This window comes from Hyla sarda, chromosome 1 (genome assembly GCF_029499605.1).
Source record: "Hyla sarda isolate aHylSar1 chromosome 1, aHylSar1.hap1, whole genome shotgun sequence".
Classification (NCBI taxonomy): Eukaryota; Metazoa; Chordata; class Amphibia; order Anura; family Hylidae; genus Hyla; species Hyla sarda.
In genome coordinates this window covers 513,666,552-513,690,444 of record NC_079189.1, presented here as the reverse complement: position 1 = coordinate 513,690,444, position 23,893 = coordinate 513,666,552, and the positions used below count along the sequence as shown (strand labels likewise).

Sequence of the window (23,893 nt, the reverse complement as noted above, 5' to 3'; positions counted from 1 at the left end):
GAACCATGGCTGAATCTGCCATGGGAATTTGGAAAAATGTTGGCCACACTGTTACACATATCTTTTCTGTGAATTTTCAGAGAGGATTTCACCAATGCATAGAGAAAAGCCTGCAACCCAAAAAAAATCCACAAATTTGCTTTGGCATTTGCTGTAAGATTCACAACTGATTCTTTCTGTCCCATGTGAAAGAATAGTTTGCGTATGGTCTGCAACAATATTTCTAAAACCTGTGCTGTTTTAAGTTGTACTATTTAGTATCAAAGGATAAGAGAAACAGTTTCCATACCATCCCTGTACTAGGCTAACTAGAAATGTTAAAGGGGTACTCCTGTAGAAAACTTTTCTTTTTTTAAATCAACTGGTGCCAGAAAGTTAAACAGATATGTAAATCACTTCTATTAAAAAAATCTTAATCCTTCCAGTACTTTTTAGGGGCTGTATACTAAAGAGAAATCCAAAAAGAAAGCCATTTCCTGTGATGTCCTGACCACAGTGCTCTCTGCTGACCTCTGCTGTCCATTTTAGGAACTGGAGAAAATCCCCATAGCAAACATATGCTTCTCTGGACAGTTCCTAAAATATACAGCAGAGAGCACTGTGGTCAGGACTTCACAGGAAATGCATTTCTTTTTGGATTTCTCTTTAGTATACAGCCCCTAAAAAGTACTGGAAGGAGTAAGATTTTATAATAGAAGTGATTTACAAATCTGTTTAACTTTCTGGCACCAGTTGATTTAAAATAAAAAGTTTTCTCCGGGAGTACCCCTTTAACACCAGTCTGGATGATGACTGGATGGATTCATGCTGCTTGCATTAGATCAATCAATGCGATTCAGAAAAAACCAAAATGTATCAGACAAGCAGATCTCATGCAACCATCAGTGCTGTACTTCTGTTTTTTTCTTTACCCATTGAAGATTTGATCTCTTATTTCAGTTGAATCCACCATTGCCAAAGGCCCAACTGTGCAAATAGTTTAGATGACACTGTAAGGACGGAGTTTATCTCTTGCTTACTAGAGTGTGACCCACTTGCTTTTCCTTCATGTTTTTTGACAATCCCCTGAGGGCTATCATGTCAACAAGCAATTGTAGTACACTGTAGTGATATTCACTGCTTTTTCTTCTTGCTAAAATACTGGGCCTAAACCCAACCTTCATAATGATAAAACAAAATCTTGCATTACATGAAATAAGACCTAGACAATTTTTCCTGCAACTCTTTCTTGGAGTAAAAGACCTTATAAATCTTTACTGTATCTAGCTAAGCTTCCCATCTGTCTCTCATTGGCTTCAACAACTCAATAACATTTAATACATGGAAAATGGAAAAACTAAAAAACACTCTTTATACCAAGAGAAAAGGTACACGTTTTCTGGAACCATCACTAAACCACTGCTGAATTTACCATTATGGAAAACACCTGAATTGAGACAAACTCTATCCCTGTTAAAGTATATAATAAGATGTTCATTTGACCCAAATAATATGGTTCTGCACATAAGAAAAAATAAATAAATAAGAGCAAACAAAAAAGTGCATTCATATAAACAACACATTTTAAAAACATTGTATCCCTAAAGGAAAGTTAATTATAACACTAATTGCATGAACAAATTTTCTATTATTCAATCACATAGAAGAAGGATAGCGGAGCGCTCACCATGTTCGATAACAGGCAGTTCACTCGGACACGTTCATCCACGGCATCCGATCGATCCTAGCAGGGAGGCGGCGGATGGATCCGGGGGGGAGGAGCTCAGACGTCGGGCCACGGAGCGCGATACGGTCCATGGCCCGACATCTGAGCTCCCCCCCGGATCCATCCACCGCCTCCCTGCTAGGATCGATCGGATGCCGTGGATGAATGCGCCCGAGTGAACTGCCTGTTATCGAACACGGTGAGTGCTCCGCTATCCTTCTTCTATGTGAATGTGCATTGAACTCTGCTGTTTCTAGCGTGTAGCGCCGTCCAATTAGTTATGCCTGTCTCCTGTATGCTTGTTAGGACCTTATTGTTGGTTCATCGTCTATGATGGTTGCTAGTGGTAACGGCAGTGCGGGCTCACACTGCTTTTTTCTTTGAGATTGCAATTTTCTGTTATTATTACTACTTATAAAAAAACGCTATTAGTATTCAGCAAATCACAGTTTCCAGTTTCAATTAATTTTAAAACTGCAGTGGAATTGCTACATCCGAGCTGAAAATATGTCCATGAAGTTATCTTGTTATCTTCCATAAATAACTAGTCTCTCCCAACTGTGGAAAGTGCAACCTAATTGCTATGTTTTCGTCATATATATATATAAATATATATATATATATATATATATATATATATATATGAATTTATATGTATATATATATATGTATATGCACACCTATAGATTATGCACCACAGCACAGCTGACAACATACACTGTATAAATGCCAATTAAAATACGGAGTTGAAGGACTGACATGTAACAGCATGCTTTCTGCTAAAGTTAACACACTGCAAGCCATCTGGGTTTGCATCTCTTGTAAATTAGACTGTGTTTTATGTTCTCCCATCTCATCCAGCCCCATGTTTGACTCGTAGTAAACTGGAGTTGTGCCGTTTTGCATTTTCTAGTTCTGTGACAGCTGTTGTATCTCAACTCTACATCGCTGACGGACTTGTTTCTGGCATGTGTACGGCATGCAGATGGAAATGCTGGTCATTTTTACAGATCCTTTCACTCACACTACTACACTCTTATGTGCCGTTGGAGAATGACAAAGTTGTGCCACTTGACAAAATTTCAAGAGGTGCATTATCACTGCTCGGATACCAAACAGCTAACAAGAAAATGTATGCAGAACATTAAAAGTGAGCATGGAATGTTCTTTCTAAGTGAATTAAAAAAAAAAAATATATATATATTCACAGAAGAAAAAAAAAAACACATGAAGTTTTGTTACAAAATAGCGTGCAACTTTCAGACCATTTGACAAGTCAAAGCCATAGTCAGACACTACCCCTGTACACAAGGTACACATGTAGAAAGTGTCATCCTTATTTTACTATGTATTAAAATATACTTATGTGTTAGTTCTATAGGATCTGAAAGGCATTCAGCCATAAGAAAGGATGCAACAGATAGAGGTTTCCCCTCTGATATTTTTGTTTCCTCTAATGTGATGGTATGGGGGTCCATAACCTGGAAAAGTGTATGTTCAGCTGACATTTACTGTATGTCCATGGCCAGATTTAGGTATTAAAGGGATGTTTTCATACACAGCATATTGGTTTGTAGGCAGGTATTCCAGTTTACCAGTAATCCCTCTGCATCACGGACGGTGTGGGACAGCACCCACCCAAATAAAAAACAGGAAAGCAGAAGTCCAGCGCAAGTAGAGTGCAAACACGAAACATGGAATAAAGTGACGCGTTTCAGGTGCCTAAGACATGTGCACCCTTAGTCATACCATAAAAGGGGTATTCCACTGCTCCAGTATTAGGAACATTTTGATCCAAACGCTGGGTGCTGGCTGCGGGGGTTGTGGTGTCATCACGCCACACCACGCCCTCATTCAAGTCTATGGCAGCCGCCACGCCCCCTCCCATGGAATTGCATTGAGGGGGGCGTGGCGTGATATCATCAGGGCATGCCAGTGACTTCATGACCCCCCGCAGCCCGCCTCCAGCATTAGGAACAAAATGTTCCGAATGCTGGGGCAGTGGAGTACCCCCTTAAGAATGTATATTTTGCTCCTGAAAAGGGGACATGGCTAAGGAGAGGTATGTATTCCCAACTGGCACAAGTGTTGTCACAAGCTGCACAAACAAAGATGAGGCATAAATTACTCAAATCTGGACATGTTAATGCATGAGGAAAGGCCCACATTTTCTAATAAGCGTACGCCAAAATAGTAACTAGCCCAATGCTGCTGGCATGTCTGGCTTGTTGAGATGTTTTGTTTTTTAACAAGTATTTTTTTTTTATTCAGATAGTTCTCAGCATGCATTTTTATCTGGCTGAGCTTTTGGAAAAAGCACATTTGTAATGTGTTTTAGATTATACTAATACTATATAAAAAGGTTAAAAAAAACTAAACACAGTCCCTAAAAACGCTATTAAAGCATCCTTGTGGTCGGATTCTTATATGTACCGTAAGTAGGGTACCACTTGCATGAATAATTAGGCCTGGGGTGTGCCTGGGTGGCCGTGAAGGGTATCCTAGAGAAGAGGGATACCCCAAGAGTGACTGTAGAAAAAAAAGGGGAAGGGAGGGTGGGGACATCTTGCATGCTGGCGACAGCACCTGTGTGGATCAGGTGGGTATATAAAGACCAGACTCCTCTCACAAATTAGGTTAACTATTTCAGTTAACCTCCACTTGTGGTCAGATTCTTATATGTACCATAAGTAGGGTACCACTTGCATGAATAATTAGGCCTGGGGTGTGCCTGGGTGGCCGTGAAGGGTATCCTAGAGAAGGGGGAAAAAATACCTCAGTTAGGTAATACATGAATTAATGGTTAAGCATAACCTACGTCATATGAACCCAAGATAACAGACAAAATACTCCAGTTAACAGCCGGAGGTTGGAACGTGTCAATGGAACAGAGCGATAACAGTGCCCTCAACTTACTTAACATCTAAGTGATAACTGACAAAGAGAAGCCCCTACCCAGAAGCTGGTGCAGCTGTTATGGAGCCGAAGCCAAGATACATTTCTAGATATACCACTTGGCACTACTAGACCCATAGCACCTACCAGAATGGTACTACCAGGGTGCGCATGGATAGAGGTAACCCAAGTGTCAAATATAGAAAATGTCGAAGTGCTAGATAGACAGAAGGTACAATGAGTCGGTTAGAAAAGTGGTCAAAACACAAATGTCAGTAGGTATTTAGATAGGTAGTGTCAGAAGAAGAAGATTTGAAAAGTGTCCCGAGCTACACATATAGGTAATCCTATTGAACCATGCCATACATAAAGTGACAACAATAGACCCGCATAGAAAAAACATAAAAGTATATAACATACTTAACCTGAGGTTTCGTGTACCAGTAAGGTAGTCTCCACATACTTGCAGGTGTAAAGAAGATTATTACTGCTACGCCCTGAGGCTTATTGCAAAAGAAAATATACATGACCAGCAGGTTACAAAGACCGTTAAGGGCAAATTTCCCAACAGGTACACACGACAAGACATGAACAAGCTGAACCCACATCAAAGAACTTAACACTAAGACGTGTACAACTAAGACCACAATCAGACACATAGTAACAAACATAAGAGCAAGATAGAGATAGCAACATGAGGCTCGTGGACTGAATCTGCCTCAGACAGAAACGTATAAAACGCAGAAACGGAAACAACATGAGGCTCGTGGACTGACAGTGCAATCTGCCTCGGACAGAATCGTATGAAACGCAGAAATGGAAAAAACATGAGGCTTGTGGACTGACAGTGCAATCTGCCTCGGAAAAATCACATGAAACATAGAAACGGAAACCACATGAGGCTCGCTGATTGTCAAGCAATCTGCTTCCAACAGGGGCAATCTGCTTCTAACAGAGGCTCGTGGATTGATGATACACTCTGCCCCAAACAAGAACGTTTGTAATGTACAAAGGAATAACAATACAAAGGCTCGAGGATTGTCGGGCAGTCTCTCTCTCCCAGGGACATGTGACGTACGAAAGGCATGCAAAGAGACAGCTTAACAATTACCTGGAATGGCAAGGTCGAACTGACTGTAACAAGGCGTATGTAATGACCAAAAAGGAAACTATAAAGATGAAGCTTTACGGATTGACGACAGCAATCAGCCTCCAACCACACCGAATGCATAGCGCTAAGCGGTAAAACAACCTAGAGTACATAACGTAAGCTGAAATAAAAGAGCTGAAATAGAAGGGGACAACAAACTATGAAACTTACACTGTAAGGAACTGTATGCGTATTAATTACCCTGTAGGGAACCATATGTATATCACACTGTAGGGAACCATTAACGTTGAAACATGGTATATCACTTGAAGTAACATAAGCACTGTATAACATAAGCTATTTGCCTCTAACAGGGCATAAGTAACGTACAAAACAAAAGACGACAAGAGGCTCGTGGATTAATGATACAATCTGCCCCCAATGAGAACATTTCTAATGTACAAAGGAATGACAACGATATGAGGCTCGAGGATTGTCGGGCAGCCTCTCTCTCACGGGAGTGTGTGACGTACGAAAGGCATTTAAAGTGACGACTTAAAGCTTACCTGGAATGGCGATGTCAAACTTGCTGTAATAAGGTGTATGTAATGACCAAAAAGGAAACTATAAAGATGAAGCTTTACGGATTCACGACAGCATTTAGCCTCCAACCACATCGAACACATAGTGCTAAGACTTAAAGCAACCTAGCGTACATAAAGTAAGATGAAACAAAAGAGCTGAAACAACAGAAGGGGACAATAAACTAGGAGACGTACACTGTAAGGAACTGCATGCGTATTACCCTGTAGGGAACCATATATATGTCCCACTGTAGGGAACCGTTAACGTTGACGCATGGTTTATCCCTTGAAGTAACGTAAGCACCGTATAACATGAGCTATCCGCCTCTAACAGGGGCGTGTGTAACGTACGGACAAAAGACAACAAGAGGCTCGTGGATTGACGATACAATCTGCCCCAAATGAGAACATTTATAATATACAAAGGAATGACAACGATATGAGGCTTCTCTCTCAAGGGAGAGTGTGACGTACAAAAGGCATGTAAAGTGACGACTTAAAGCTTACCTGGAACGGCGAGGTCAACCTGGCTGTAACAAGGCATGTATAATGACCAGAAACTAAACTATAAAGATGAGGCTTTACGGATTGACGATAGCAATCAGCCTTCAACCACACTGAACGTATGGCGCTAAGAGGTAAAACAACCAAGCGTACATAACGTGAAACAAAAAAACGGGAGAATAACTATGAAACGTATACTGTAAGGAACTGTATGCGTATTACCCTGTAGGGAAATGTATGCATGTCACAATGTAGGTAACCGTATGTATGTGACACTGAAGGTAACCGTATGTATGTGACACTGAAGGTAACCATATGTATGTGACTCTGAAGAGAACCGTTAACGTTGAAGCATGGTATATCACTTGAAGTAATGTAAGCACCGTATAACATCTCCGAAAACAACAAAGCCCTGTATATAAGCTTACAGTAGTGTAAACCCTGAACAACATTAATGTTCAGCAGAACAGCTAAATTAACCACTAATACACAGTATATATAAGCCACAGTAAAACGCAATTACCAGCAATAGAACATAGGCCCATATGTCAGCTAAAATAATGTTAAATGCCCAGTATATCTGCTACAGTAACATAAGCCCCAAGTAACATTAATGTACCGTATATCAGTTAATTAACACTAACGCAAAGCATATAGACACTTGTTATGTAATGCAAATTATCAGCTATAGTAACATAAGCACCGTATGACCACAATAGGGACATTAATCCACCACATGACAGCTATGGAAACGTAACACAGCATCGGCTATATTAACATAAAGCCCAGTAAATCAACTATACCAAACAAGCACAGTACATACGCTATGGTATCAACGTCTGGTACTGCAAACCAATAGAACGGGAAGCTCAGGTAACACATTCCACCGGAACTATTGTAGCATAAATGTCACAGTCATGTATGTACAATGTGACAGCTCCAGAAAGGTATACATAATTTTATGCGTAATGTGCCTGCTATAGGAATATTTGCGTAGTGTGAACGTTATGGGGTAGAATGAATCATGTTCAATGAGAAACATAAGAGTAGCATGACAGCGCTGAACATGAAAAACGTAACCACAAGCCATGAAAACAATACTGTAAGAAACATGCAGGTCACATTGAAGGAAGATGTACATGTTACACCGCTAGGGAAACATAAGCACGTACACCGAGTAGGAACCTGAGTAATACACTGTTGAATGCAGGCGTGGTATACTGTGTGGGATATCAGCAAGAAACACTATGTGGAAGGTAGGTGTGGTATACTGTGTGGGAACGTATGGCAGTACGCGGTTTTGCTTGTTACCTGCTGTTGCAACCGAGTGGAAACGCAATCATGGTGGTGTAGTTGTGTAGAATGTAGCCGTGACACAGGAAGCCAAGTGATGTCAGTACCTGGTTGAAATGAATACGTGTTATCTTGTGTGAACCGTATGCGTGATAAATGCAGGAAAACATGGTGTGTATGGTAACGAAACACAGAACGCTGTAAGGAAACATAAGTGTGGAGAACCATGTGGTAATGTCAGCAAGGACATCCTATCACACCTGACCTCCCACATGAGTAAATGTAAAAGCAATGCCATGATAACAGCCTAACATACTAGACCTGAGAACCATGAGAGTCATGCTGTGACAGCTTGAAATACCTGACCTGCATACATTAATGAAAGCCTAACGTGGCAGAACTAAAAACCAAGAGAAATGTGACAATAAAGCTATGAAACATCTGCTGACGTAGCAGGTGGGCGCACAGTATATTCTATGGTGACATAACCCATATATGACTACGTGTATGTACCGTATTTATCGGGGTATACCACGCACCGGCCTATAACACGCACCCTCATTTTACCAAGGATATTTGGGTAAAAAAGTTTTTTACCCAAATATCCATGGTAAAATGAGGCTGTGTGTGTGCGCGTGTATACCCCGATACACCCCCAGGAAAGGTAGGGGGAGAGAGGCCGTCGCTGCCCGCTTCTCTCCTCCTGCCTTTCCTGGGGTCTAGAGTCCTGCTGCCGGCCCTTCTCTCCCCCTGGCTATCAGCGCCGCTGCCCGTTCTATCCCCCTGACTATCGGTACCGGCGCCCCATTGCCGGCGCCGATAGCCAGGGGGAGAGAAGCGGCGCTGACAGCCAGGGGGAGAGAAGGGGCAGCGGCACCCATTGCCGGCGCCGCTGCCCTGTTGCCTCCCCCCATCCCCGGTGGCATAATTACCTGGGTCGGGTCCGCGCTGCTGCAGGCCTCCGGCGCGCGTCCCCTGCGTCGTTGCTATGCACGGCGCGGCGCACTGACATCATGTGCCGCGCCGTGCAGCGCATAGCAACGACACCGGGGACGCACGCCGGAGGCCTGCAGCAGCGCGGACCCGACCCAAGTAATTATGCCACCGGGGATGGGAGGAGGCAACGGGGCAGTGGCGCCGGCAATGGGTGCCGCTGCCCCTTCTCTCCCCCTGGCTGTCGGCGCCGCTTCTCTCCCCCTGGCTATCGGCGCCGGCAATGGGGCGCCGGTACCGATAGTCAGGGGGACAGAACGGGCAGCGGCGCCGATAGCCAGGGGGAGAGAAGGGCCGGCAGCAGCGCTCTAGACCCCAGGAAAGGCAGGGGGAGAGAAGCGGGCAGCGACGGCCTCTCTCCCCCTGCCTTTCCTGGGGGTGTATCGGCGTATAACACGCACATAGACTTTAGGCTAAAAATTTTAGCCTAAAAAGTGCGTGTTATACGCCGATAAATACGGTAATTATAAACTATACAAGTTATATGAATGGTAACATAAAACAGTATAATAGAGACATATGATGTATCTACGATAAGTGACATAACTAAGGTGACGTATAACAGTATACTGATGGCAACTTACATGGTATATATTAAGGGATGTATACGTGGTGTACATATAACTGACAAACACAGTAAATAAATGCACTGGTGATGTATAACAGTACAATGTATAATGACAATTTATACATGGCCTAAAATCGATGACATGTCTGAGATAGAGATTGGTCCTGGGCTGCAGTATAAAAGAGCGTACAGATGGGGAGACGCAGCAGGAGACACTCCAGCGAGGGGACAGAATGGAAAGCGGTTGTGAGCATGAAACTGGATTGCACCAGGTCACATATGAAGGAAAAGTAATCTCGTAAATGTAAGAACAGTCAAAACAACACCGAAATATGGAGGCCCCACAACACCTGGAGATTCAGCAGCCTGTGCTGCTCTGTCAGCCCAAACACATCCTCCTGCTGTAGTCAATTATTTGTATAAGCCACAGCTGTGACCTCCTATGAGTGATCTTTGCAGACTAAGAGACTGAGGCAGGAAAGTGTTAACCTCAAGCTGAAATATGCAAATTACCTCATGGCCAGCAGGCCAGGGCTGGAGCCTGCACAGCTACATGTGCTTACTGCATGTTTACTGCATATTGTAGGAGCGAGATGTAGCTACTTCACAGCCTGCAGCGTGAAAGGTACCTTAACACATTACCGTATTCCTTGCATCATAGTTAGGCTAGCAAACAGTGCCTCTCTGCGACATATGCAATCAAACCTCCCGCCAAAACCACAGCATCCGATGCAAAGACATCTTGCATGCTGGCGACAGCACCTGTGTGGATCAGGTGGGTATATAAAGACCAGACTCCTCCCACAAATTAGGTTAACTGTTTCAGCTAACCTCCACATAAACACCAGATTATTGTGGGTTGAATCAGTCGATTCGGGTGAAAACAAACTATTGTGTTTACAGGCCTCACAATCCTCTCTGGCAAATAATGTTTGGAGAGAGAAGGATTGGGCAGTTGGATATCAACATGTCTAGGATCCTTAGGTTCTCAGGAGACAGGCTGTCACCAGAGATCAGCAGCAGTTTACCCCCCCCCCCCCTCCTCCTCTCTACTAAAACCACATGCATGCTCAGCTTTCCCAAACATGTATATAGGGGGTGGGAATCGCGAGAGACAGTTGTCGTCAAACAAGCTATGAATAGCCAGTACAAGGGTAAACGTACCATCATATACCATATTAAACAGATTCCGCCAGCATTGCACTGTAGTGAGCTAAGAAAAAAAAAAAGAATTGCTAGTTCTATAGGTCCCTCCTAGATATAGATGGCATGTACAGCACTGTAAAGTTTAGCTAAAGTGCTCTTCAACCTATGTTTGTTTTCTTCAACGTGACCTTGATCTCTCTGCTTACCAATGCGGTCATAAAGCATGAAAATCTGGGGTTGATAACAGATGGACAAGTTTGGAAAATATCACAAGAAATTTCAATAGCCTAATGTGTGAACAGAGACCTTTTGCTGATATACCCCTTGGTGTGAGCCCCTTTGTTCTGTGTATGGTTTTAGAAACCCAATAATTCTTGTACCTGTTTGGCTACATAGGGAATCCCAAAGTTGCTCCTGGTCCATATAATTCTCCAGCAGGTTAGTAAAAGAGTGAAGTGATAAAGAACAATAAGAGAACACCCACAGGATGATTTCTGATACGCTAATGTCCTTGCTATCGTCATCTTCCAGCATTAACAAGTTGAAATCTTGTGTTTTCTGAGCCTCCACTAGTAAAAAAAAAATAAAAAAGAACAACATTAACTGCAATGAAAACAAAACTTCCAGTTATTCACAGCATACATTAAACACATACAGACCCTAAAGTCTTTCTCAAGAGTTGATACATTTACACATTGCTATTTTCAGGTCATAAAATAAAATAAGCCAGCGGATGTCAAGATAATATGCTGCCTGAAACACACGTCATTGGGGCAGGCCCAGTAGCTTCTCCCAACCTCTTCAGCCTTGATTGATAGATCTTCCTGTTTGGGAAGAGGAAGAGATTTATCAGTTGAGGCTGGCGGGGCAGGGAGAAGTCACTGGGGACCAACTGATGGCTTGTGGTTTAGCAGCATGAAAGTGATGACGGGTTCCCTTTAAAAAGTGTTTTCAAATCATTTTTTTTTTTTTATTTAAAAATCATAATCCTTCCTGTACTAATCAGCTGCTGTATGTTCGAGAGGAAGTTGTGTAGTTCTTTCCAGTCTGACCACAGTGCTCTCTGCTGACACCTCTGTCCGTGTCAGGAACTGTCCCGAGTATGAGCGAACCCCCATAGCAAACCTGTTATTGTCATAGGCAGAAGTGGCAGCAGAGAGCACTGTGGTCAGACTGGAAAGAACTACACTACCTTCTCTGTAGTATACAGCAGCTGATTAGTACTATAAGGTTTAAGATTTTAAATTAGAACTAATTTACAAATCTGTGTAACTTTCTGGCATCAGTTGATTTGAATTTTGCTCCTTCGGAGTAACCCTTTAAATAGGATGGCATATTCTAGTGACAAACCGGCTATAAAAGCAATTCAATTCAATCCTTAGAAAACTTTTCTAGCACTTAATACAATCCTAGCTTCATTATTCATCAGATAACAGCTTCTATCTATGCTCATTGTCCCTGATGTGGGGCCTTCCCTGGATACTCACAGAGCCGACCTAGGAAAATCTGGATTTTATAACATCTTGACAGCCGAATCTATGCAGATTTCCATATTGTAACCTGGTCTCGTTAATATGTAATGACCGTTGTTTATTATTCTACGTACTTATATTTTCTTTACTGTCAAATATCTGTTTTAACCTCTTGGGGACGCAGGGCATATGCATACGCCCTGAATCCCCGATCCTTAAGGACTCAGGGCGTACATGTACGCCCTGAGCATTGAGCATTTCCGGTCCCCAACGCTCACCGGGTGGGGACCGGACCGGGATGCCTGCTGAAATCATTCAGCAGGCATCCCGGCACATCGCTGAGGGGAGTCCTGAGACCCCACCATGTCAGCGATTGCAGGAAATCGTATGTCAATTCAGACATGCGATTTTCTGCTTTTCCGGGCTGATCGGGTCTCTGGTGACCCGATCGCCCAGAAAAGAGGAATGATCGGAGCTATCAGTGACAGCTCCGATCATCCTAAGGGATAGGAGCGAGGTTGCTGTGCTGCAACCTCCTCCTATCCCCTGCCATTAGTCAGCACTGATTACTGACCAATGGCAGTTAAAGACAGGGGGTTGCCATGGAAACCCCCTGCTCTACCCGCCCCTGGATGTTGGGCAGAACGGGGGGAGAAGATGGCGGCCGGTACCTGTGGATAAGATTCCGTGGGGACCGCCGATCACATCAGAGGAGATCAGCAGCTCAGGTAGGGAGGCGACGGCACGGAGCATGAAGGGAGGTGGCAGTAAAGCGATCTTTACTGCTGCCTTCCTAGTGGAAGCCAAACAGCAACTCCCAGCATGCCCAGACAGCCAAAGGCTGTCCGAGCATGCTGGGAGTTGTAGTTTTGCAACATCTGGAGGGTCACAGTTTGGAGACCACTATTACAGTGGTGCTCAAACAGTAGCCCTCCAGATGTTGCAAAACTACAACTCTCAGCATGCCTAGACTGCCCAGGCATGCTGGGAGTTGTAGTTCTGTAACATCTGTCCCTTCAGATTTAGCAATTTTCATGAAAATTTTGAAAACTGCTGCTATAATTTGAAGCCCTCTAATGTTTTCAAAAAGTAAAAATATGTCCACTTTAGGATGCCAACCTAAAGTAGACATATTGTATTAGTGAATCAATATAAAATGTATTTGGAATATCCATTTTCCTTACAAGCAGAGAGTTTCAAAGTTAGAAAAATGCAAAATTTTCAAAATTTTCATGAAATTTTGGGATTTTTCACCAAGAAAGGATGAGTGATGCCGAAAATTTACCATTAAAATAAAGTAGAATATGTCACGAAAAACTGTCTTAGAATCAGAATAATCGGTAAAAGAATCCGAGTTATTAATGCATAAAGTGACAGTGGTCAGAATTGCAAAAAAAAGGGCTGAGTCCTTAAAGGGGTATTCCAGGAAAAAACTTTTTTTATATATATATATCAACTGGCTCCAGAAAGTTAAACAGATTTGTAAATTACTTCTATTAAAAAATCTTAATCCTTTCAGTACTTATGAGCTTCTGAAGTTAAGGTTGTTCTTTTCTGTCTAAATCCTCTCTGATGACACCTGTCTCCGGAAACGCCCAGTTTAGAAGAGGTTTGCTATGGGGATTTGCTTCTAAACTGGGCGTTTCCCGAGACAGGTGTCATCAGAGAGGATTTAGACAGAAAAGAACAACCTTAACTTCAGAAGCTCATAAGTGCTGAAAGGATTAAGATTTTTTAATAGAAGTAATTTACAAATCTGTTTAACTTTCTGGAGCCAGTTGATATATATAAAAAAAAGTTATTCCTGGAATACCCCTTTAAGGTGAAAAAGGGGTCAGTCTTAAGGGGTTAAAGACAAATGATTTAATAAAAAAAACTGGTGAACAAAATAAAAAAGAAAACTTTACTACTACAAGAGGAATCAAACTCGCATAAGTAGTGCTCAATCTAACATTGTTGAGGCCTCATATGCAGCCATTAAATGCATCTATAAGCTGTACATCAGAGTTGGGTCAGGGTAAACCTGCGGAGAGCTGTTGTACCACAAGTACAAGCCTCTTGGAGAGCTGCATAAAGTGCACATGAGGGCCATACGCAGCCATGAAATGCATCTATAAGCTGTACATCAGAGTTGGGCCAGGGTAAACCTGCGGAGAGCTGTTGTACCACAAGTACAAGCCTCTTGGAGAGCTGCATAAAGTGCACGAGGGCCATACGCAGCCTTTAAATGCATCTATAAGCTGTACATCAGAGTTGGTTCAGGGTAAACCTGCGGAGAGCTGCTGTACCACAAGTACAAGCCTCTTGGAGAGCTGCATAAAGTGCACATGAGGGCCATACGCAGCCATGAAATGCATCTATAAGCTGTACATCAGAGTTGGTTCAGGGTAAACCTGCGGAGAGCTGCTGTACCACAAGTACAAGCCTCTTGGAGAGCTGCATAAAGTGCACATGAGGGCCATACGCAGCCATGAAATGCATCTATAAGCTGTACATCAGAGTTGGTTCAGGGTAAACCTGCGGAGAGCTGCTGTACCACAAGTACAAGCCTCTTGGAGAGCTGCATAAAGTGCACATGAGGGCCATACGCAGCCTCAGGCTACTGGTTGGGTATCATTGGCAGAAACATAAGAAACACTGTAGAAAAGTAACCTTAGAGCTCCCCGTCTTTGTACAATCATTTGTACAGGGGTATCTCTAACAGTTGGTAGCACATAATTCCATATATATACATTACCAAAAGTATTCACACATCTGTAAATTCGGTTACAAAACACCTAATAAGCACAGAGCTAAAATGGTCTCCAGGAACAAGTGTATCAGATTTCTTACGGGCACACTGTTCTCATAAGTACACAATGTCATTTGAAGGCACATATTCTGCTTCAGCTCAAGGACCTGGCCAGTCAATAGATTTATGCTTTCTGTCATTTTATCCATGTGATAATTAAAGCAGCGAGCAGAATTCAATACCGGAGAGCACCGGGGTAGTAATGTGATCTTGATCAAACATTTGTCAGTCTTTGTAGAAGATGACAGGTATTTGAATAGGTAAGTGAATGGAGTACAGTTGTGAATATGAGGTAAGACAGAATTTGACGCAGTGTTGTACTTCTGACAAATGTTCAGCTCTTTTACAATGACAGAACCAAATTACTTTATATATAACAGGCTTTGGAGCCATTCCATTGTGCTAAACCCTATAGAAAGTTATAAATCCGGTACATGAATGCACAGATTTCCCTTGTTGTTAGACATCAGTACATGCATTGTGCTGGCTTTGGAACTGATAACAATTGTTTCATTTTTTACATAACACATGGTTTTAACCGTATCTGTCACCAACACAAGGTGAAGGCATATATTTTGGGTGGGCCAAGCCGACATTCCTAAGATTGTGGTATTGATCCAGTCAGAACAACAGTACAGGATTCATGAGGCCCCACACATGAACAATTGCGTTAGTACAAATCATATAAGAAAAAGGATATGTTTTACTCTTCTACATTATATGGACAAAAGTCCCAGGACACCTACATGATACCTACAGACAAGCCAATCTATATCCATAAGCTTGAATATGGAGCTAGTACCCTCTTTCTTGGTTTTACCAGATTTTACCCTGCTGAGAAGACTTTCTAGATTTTGAAGTGTCTCTGAGAATTTTTGCACAATCATTTAAAGAGCAGTTATACAGTTAGACATGAATGTTGGATGAGAGAGACTGGATCACAATCTCCATTCTAATTCTAAAGGTGTTCCAAATCAGACTCCACCAACCATGTCTTTATTGGTCTTGCTTTGTCCACTGGGTCACAGCCATGCTGGAACAGAAAAGGGCCAAACCCAAACTGTTCCCACAAAGTAGGAAGCATATATTTATCCAAAAGGTCTTGGTAAGATGAAGAATTAAGATTTCCTTTTACTACAACCAAGGGCATTGGACAACTCCTGAAAAACAACCCCAATGCATTTACCAAACCCAGACTTCATGGAATCCATTGCAACAGAGCCCCCATTGAACCATGCAGTTATTGAATCAGCACTTGAGTACTGGTAACTTTTATGCACTATGCGTTTCAGTACTTTGTGTAATCTCCACTTGACTTGCTGTGGTAATGTATGTCCTTAAAGTGGACATTCATTTTCAATAACTGTTGACCGAACGTTCATTCAGCTGACAGTTATCTCTTCTGACCTCCCCACACACATGAACATTTGGCCCAGCCAAACATTCACACATTTCTTAGTAATACCACTCCCAGATTACTCACATCCCATCCCATATCTCGTACTCATATCCCGACCTTAAATCCCTTCCTCATATCCTTACCTCTTATGTCACCGTTATATCCCATCCTCAGGTGTGGCTGAGCGATGATGAAGAGATTGTGGTTGAAGGACCTGTGATGTGAGTGTATCGGGTGAAAATTGTGTTTTCAGCCTGAAACAACAAAAGGTCTGAAAATAGAAGTGGCATGGCTTTCATGCTGGACTGACACACTGAACCAGATGAGGAGATGCAGAGAAGAGCTTGTGGAGTAAGGTACCAAAAGACTTGCATGGGCTTTAGACAAAAACCAACACCCTTGCAAATGAGAGGTGGGTTAGGGTTAATTTTACTATCCTATATTTTAAATTGATATAAGTAACGTGTATCAATTTTTATCAAAATATCTTCAGCCGTTTGGTAGTAATGTGGAACATACAAATTGAGTTATTTTACTATATATATATATATATATATATATATATATATATATATATATATACACACACACACACACACACACACACAAAATGAGAATTAGAGGAAGTGTAATGAACTGGGCTCCTTTTGCTATCAGTGTAACACTACATTTGTTAGAAAAATAGCCATCTCTTCAGGATAGTAATAAATAGCAGATGCTGTAAAACAATGAGGTCATTCCTAACAGTCATTACTCACATTTTGTAATATCAGAAAAAATTACAACATCTGTTCCATTGATATAATGTCCTGAACGTGGTGAGCTGATGTAACCTTATTAAATTTTATCATTTTGAACACAGAATGAAAGTTAACTATCATAACAGTTTAAACACTTTGTTCCATTCTAGCGGCCGTGCCTCAGCAACAAGGAGAGTAGTCACTGGAGCTGGAGGCACACTGGTGATGAGTAGAGGGCATCAGTGTTGGCATGACAGAAAAAGACATGCGTGAGAAAGGAAAATGCCATGGGAATGTAGAAAGAGAGGAAGAATAGAAAGAGGAGAGGATCAGTCAATATGGAGAACATCTGTCTGATTTATTAGGTGGGAGGGAAATGCTTTCCTTTTGTCATAAGGAAGAGTGGCTGGTATTGGAGATCAGTTCGCAAATAGGGAAGCTCTGTATATTAAAGGGTTTTGCTATCATTGGGAGTCCCATAGTGAGTGAATGAAGCAGAGGCCAAGCATGTGCATTGTCGCTTTATTGACCTCCATCCTTTTGATGGTTGGACCCCCAATGATCAGCTAGTCTATCCTGCAGATAGCTGATAGTTTTTAATATTCAAATAACTCCTTTAAATACATAGAAATCCACTTTCAATACACTGTTGTTTTTAGGTTCTGAATTTCATACTTTTTTATTTCGTACTATATCTTTGTATCGGTGGGGGTGCTCCAAAAAGGTGTCTCCAGACAGACAGAAAGATAGAAATAATAATGTTCTGGTTGACACCAAATACCAGTGGGGGGAGGGGGGGAGGACTTAAAGCATTTGTGTCATTTGTAAAAACTTTTAAGATATTGTCAAGACATGCAAAAAGTTTAGATCGCACTGGGTCTCAGTCCTGAGACCTGCTGCGATTGTGAGTGATAGCAATCTGAAGTGCGGTGCAGTGCGTCTCACTGCCTGACCAGCCGCCTGATCCCACTCTTCCACTCCATAGACTAGTGAAACAGTCTGATTTGATTGACAGACGGTAAGTACACCACGCACTTCCCTCAGCTATTATCACAGCGGGTCTCAGGACTTATATCCAGTGTGATCTAAACTTTTGACATATGTGGGCAAAACATACAGTGTTTATAAAAGACACATATTATAGTTACCAGAGGAAATGTATAATGAGAATATAAGCACAGACTAATTAGGAACAATTGGTGGTATTATCATTAAATAGCCTAGAAATAGTATGTTTAAAGGGGTTATCCAGGAATAAAAAAAAACAGGCCTAATTTCTTTCTAAGACCGCCCCCTGTCTGTCCCCAGGTTGGGTGTGGTATTACAACTTGGCTCCATTGACTTCAATAGAACCGAGCTGCAGAACCACACCCAACCTAGAGACAGAAAGGGAGCGGTCTTTGAAAGAAATGATCTCAGTTTTTTTAATTTCTGGATAACCCCTTTAAGCATATAGAGGATCATATGAGGTTCAACCTATTGTTACCCTTTTGTTCACTGCTGAACGCTTACTTAAAAGGGGTAATCCACTGACCAGTGTTCGGAACATTTAGTTCTGAACGCTGTGTGAACGCTGCGGGGGTTGTCCACGCCCCTCCCACAGACTTGCATTGAGGGGGCGTGACATGGCGTCACGAGGGGGCATGGCCGACCCCCACAGCGCGCACACAGTGTTCAGAAATAAATGTTCCGGAGGCTGGTAAGTGGAGTACCCCTTTAAGTCATCTAAATACCTATATCTCTCCCAAGAGTGGATTTACTTCCATTCAACTTTTAGAAATCAGGTTATTGTGGGGCAACCAAATCTTCTATGATTATGGTAAGTATGCAATAAATAGGACTGTCCCTCTATAAATTGCTAATCAGAAAAGGTATTTACTAACTGCTCAGCAATTGTATATTCACCACTGTGCACATTTCAGGAGGTAGTTATTAATGGTAAACCTAAAACAGAGCAGACAAAGTGCGCTTTAATTATATTAATGTGCAGATGGCATGCTAACACTTTTTTGCATTGAAATGTCAACTTTAAATTATCTTCTTGGCCTGGTCGATGTAAGGCGAGAAGTTACTTGGTGAGATCAAATCAAGAACAGATTGTTCCTTCTCTTTATGCAGAACAGCCAAGCATCTTCTTAATAGGATTATTTAGTTAAATGAAAAATATTCCTTTTATTAGACCTCTGCCTTGTAAGTGGTCATTAGTTCTTAGATTCCATGCCTCTTATTCATATATACTTACACCATTTTAGGCTGGGTGGAGCAGGACAGCAAGTCACTAAGATATCACAAAGTATTTAAAGAGGTATTTCCATATCAGAAAGTGATAGCATATTGCTAAGAAATGCCATCACTTTATGACCGAGGAGGTGTAAACTCCTGCTGCGTATTTTTCTATACATTGAAATCAATGAGTAGCAAAATCAGCTGCATATTGTTACCTATTGTCTTTAATGAGCAGAAAAATATGCCACATGTGACCCTGCCCTTAAAGGGGTACTCCGGTGGATAAGATTTTTGGCTATATTGCATCTTCTTTCAATGTTCATGTTTTTTTGCAATTGCCATGTATTATATGTTTGTGTAGCAGGTGTCTTTTTTTCTTATCTGTTTGTGGGCCAGGAAGTTCTGTAGTTCTGTGTTGGATCTCTGACTGTTGTCCACAGGTTAGGATTAGGCTGTGGACAAGATGTCATGGCTTTTTTTTTTCTCTGTTCTTCCAGAACTGCATGACAGAGATAGGCCACACCCCCTCATCTCCCCCTCCAGGTGGTCACAGGTGTGCATGACAGAGATAGGCCACACCCCCTCATCTCCCCCTCCAGGTGGTCACAGGTGTGCATGACAGAGATAGGCCACACCCCCTAATCTCCCCCTCCAGGTGGTCACAGGTGTGCATGACAGAGCTAGGCCACGCCCCCTCATCTCCCCCTCCAGGTGGTCACAGGTGTGCATGACAGAGCTAGGCCACACCCCCTCATCTCCCCCTCCAGGTGGTCACAGGTGTGCATGACAGAGCTAGGCCACGCCCCCTCATCTCCCCCTCCAGGTGGTCACAGGTGTGCATGACAGAGCTAGGCCACGCCCCCTCATCTCCCCCTCCAGGTGGTCACAGGTGTGCATGACAGAGAAATGCCACACCCCCTCATCTCCCCCTCCAGGTGGTCACAGGTGTGCATGACAGAGATAGGCCACGCCCCCTCATCTCCCCCTCCAGGTGGTCACAGGTGTGCATGACAGAGCTAGGCCACGCCCCCTCATCTCCCCCTCCAGGTGGTCACAGGTGTGCATGACAGAGATAGGCCACGCCTCCTCATCTCCCCCTCCAGGTGGTCACAGGTGTGCATGAGAGCAAGAAGCTCCTACACAGCTCCTCATCTCCCCTCCCCCTGCTTTGTCTTCTGAGGACGCAGGTCTGCACTGAAAGAAGACAGAGAAGATGTATGTGAAGGGGAGGATAACAAGGTGCACGGGCTGTGGATGATTTCTCTGTGTGAAGGGGGGGGGGAGACTCCTGAATGACACATGCTGGGAGTTGTAGTCTCTGTTATGTGTGTGTATGCTAGTGTTTACAAACCAGTGTGCCTCCAGCTGTTGCAAAACTACAACTCCCAGCATGCCTGGACAGACTTTGGGCATGCTGGGAGTTGTAGTTTTGCAACAGCTGGAGGCACACTGGTTGGGAAACACTGTCCTAGCCTATTCAGCATACACATCATGTTACATAAGTGTTTCCAAACCAGTGTGCCTCCAGCTGTTTTAAAACTACAACTCCCAGCATTCCCTGACAGCCTTTGAGCATGCTGGGAGTTGTAGCCTTGCAAACAGCTGGTGCCACACTGATTGGGAAACACTGGCCTAGCCTATTCAGTATATTACAAACAAAGTGCATTGTTTCCCAACCAGGGTGTCTTCAGCTGTATCAAAACTACAACTCCCAGCATGCCCGGACAGCTTTTGGCTGTCCGGGCATGCTGGTAGTAGTAGTTTTGCAACACCTGGAGGCACCCTGGTTGGGAAATACTGGTGTATGCCCTACAGAGGTCTGGTGAACTACAACCCCCAGGAGACTACAGAGGCAGCATGCTGGTGTTATACCACAGACTGAAGACTCCTGAATGATACATGCTGGGAGTTGTAGTCCCTTTTGTGTGTGTATGCCAGTGTATCCCAACCAGGGCTGATTATATTAGTGTGCTGTGTATAAGGGGGCCGACCCGGGAAAATAGTAGGGTGGGTAAAGGGCGGAACAAGCAAACAAAAAAAAAGGAGCCGCCCAAAACCAGAAAGGCATGTGGCATGCTGGGATTTGTAGTTTTCAGCACAGCAAGAAACAGGAAATAGAAGCAAAGATAGGAAAACAAAGTGGGTGATAAAAAGACAACAAAGAACGGAAATAGAGTAGGCTAAACAACAAGAATAGAAATGAAACAAAACAAATAGGGTAAGTCAAAAACGGAAAAAGACGTTGACCACAGGAGTACCCCTTTAAGGAGATGACTTTACTGTTGTTCAGTTAATATAGCAAGACCATGTAAAAAAGGTCTGGATTTTGTTGATGCCAAAACTGGTCATATAATGTTAAACAAAAGTCAGCTGAGCAAGAGGATCAAGTAATGATCCAATGTGCATGGGGCCTCCTGACTGTCCCCAAGGGGCAGATGTAATAGGAAAAGGAGATCAGACTTATTGTATTTCACCGTGTCTAACAAGAGATTGAAATAAACATGCATGTTCAGAGGCACCTTAGAGAATGAACATAGTGCTGGCTGCAAACATTTGCACAATTTTTTTCCCATTTTCGGGAACAGTTGGGTGTCCCCACTAATCAGCTTGTTAACCCCTATCGTAATGTTGGGGGATACGTTTTTCAGATGGGAATACGCCTAGCATGTGGAATCTAAGGAGTTAAACAGACAGAATTTGTGTTATCTCCAAAGCCAGCAGTTGTAACAGAGTGTCTGCTGCACTATAAGTGCCCATTCTCACTAAGGCGATTCTGTGTGCAGCATGCACCAGCCTGTCAAAATCAATCTGTACTATGAACACGCTGACATGCTCCATCCCCATTGATGGCAATGCTGCCAAGCAGAACATGTTCATTCTTTTGGTGGAGCCTGTAATCCGGAATTTCCACTATGAAAATTCTGTAGTAAACCCAGTGCAGCAGAATCCTATTGAAAACAATGGGAGGCTGCTGCACAAGTATTTCTAAGTGGAATGTTCCAGCAGAATTCTGCAGTGTAAGACTAGGTTCACACTGCGGAATCTCCGGTCAGAATTTCTGCCAGAGTTTGTGCGGGCGGCACTAGGACCACGCGGCTGCATTGCAGTCCCCATCAACGGCAATGCATTTCTGGGTGGATCTTTTGAGAGATCTGCTCAGAGATGCATTGCCATCTACAAGGACGGCGATGCAGACCACGTGGTCCTAGCGCCGCCGGTGCGATCTCCGGCAGAAATTCTGCCCGGAGATTCCGCAGTGTGAACCTAGCCTAAATGGCTAACCTGCTGCTGATGGCACCGACACAGATTCTGTGTGCCTTTCATTCCCGTGCCATACATATCAATTTATAGTCCTAGTTATAATTATTCTTAACTACATATGTCTAGTTTTTCTTAAATATACTATGCTTGTCGCATTACATGGGCTGTATCATTAGAGACAATCCCTTTTAAAATGGAGCCATCCTGTGATATAAACTTGATTTTATATCAAGTGAGGAAGGGTTAAGACAACCTGAAACGCGTCTGGTAAGCGTTGGAACGATCATACAAGTCATTACTACTAGAAAAACTTTCAACTGGACAACTGTACTGAAGCTTGCCAGCTTCCATCACTGAATACACATCGCATCAAGTTTCTTGTTTTTCATCTTTGCCGACTGCTGTGCCATGCCACACTAACTGTACAGGACAAACGTCCCTCAGTGGGCGCAGTATCCAGAGGCTCCAGTGCTTCTCTATATACTTTGAACATTCTTACAGCTGTCTATGAACTATTAAACTTTATGACTATATCCCATATGTTTACATATGATTGTGTTTGCACTTGTTTACTCATTTAACCCCTTTTTTAACCACACCAGAGCAGATAGCCGGTAGAGATGAGCGAACTTACAGTAAATTCGATTCGTCACGAACTTCTCCGCTTGGCAGTTGATGACTTTTCCTGCATAAATTATTTCAGCCTTCAGGTGCTCCGGTGGGCTGGAAAAGGTGGATACAGTCCTAGGAGACTCTTTCCTAGGACTGTATCCACCTTTTCCAGCCCACCGGAGCACCTGAAGGCTGAACTAATTTACGCACGATAAGTCATCAACTGCCGAGCCGAGAAGTTCGTGACTAATCAAATTTACTGTAAGTTCGCTCATCTCTAATAGCTGGCATCCACTTCTGGATATTTTAAATGTTATAATTTTTCAAATACATTTATTTTTTATAACTCTGCATAAGTGTGCTTTTGGGTATTTTAGGCTAAATCTTTTACCATCCCCTCCCCCATTTTCTCTACACATATGGTTCCCCTTTTCTCAGTCCTTGAGAACCAGTACTATTTTATTCGTCATTGTAAGCATTTTTGCACATTTGGATGTAACCATAAGGGGTCTACATTACACTGGAATTCTCGGACTAACCACAGATTGAGTACACCCAAAAAACTTTGTAAATATAAACTTGATTTTGTCAGGGGAAAAAATGTGGCCAGGGAG

At 42.8% G+C, this 23,893-nt stretch overlaps 1 protein-coding gene across 12 annotated transcripts in view; it reads right to left on the bottom strand.

The window, feature by feature from the left end:
- The window catches only part of KIAA0825 (KIAA0825 ortholog), a 406,103-nt gene that overhangs the window by 235,333 nt on the left and 146,877 nt on the right, over positions 1-23,893 (bottom strand). For all 12 annotated transcript variants that reach the window (XM_056538004.1, XM_056538051.1, XM_056538057.1 and 9 more), the window contains one exon: positions 11,159-11,347. In XM_056538004.1, coding sequence (XP_056393979.1) covers positions 11,159-11,347 — 189 coding nt within the window. The remainder of the gene's footprint in view (positions 1-11,158; positions 11,348-23,893) is intronic.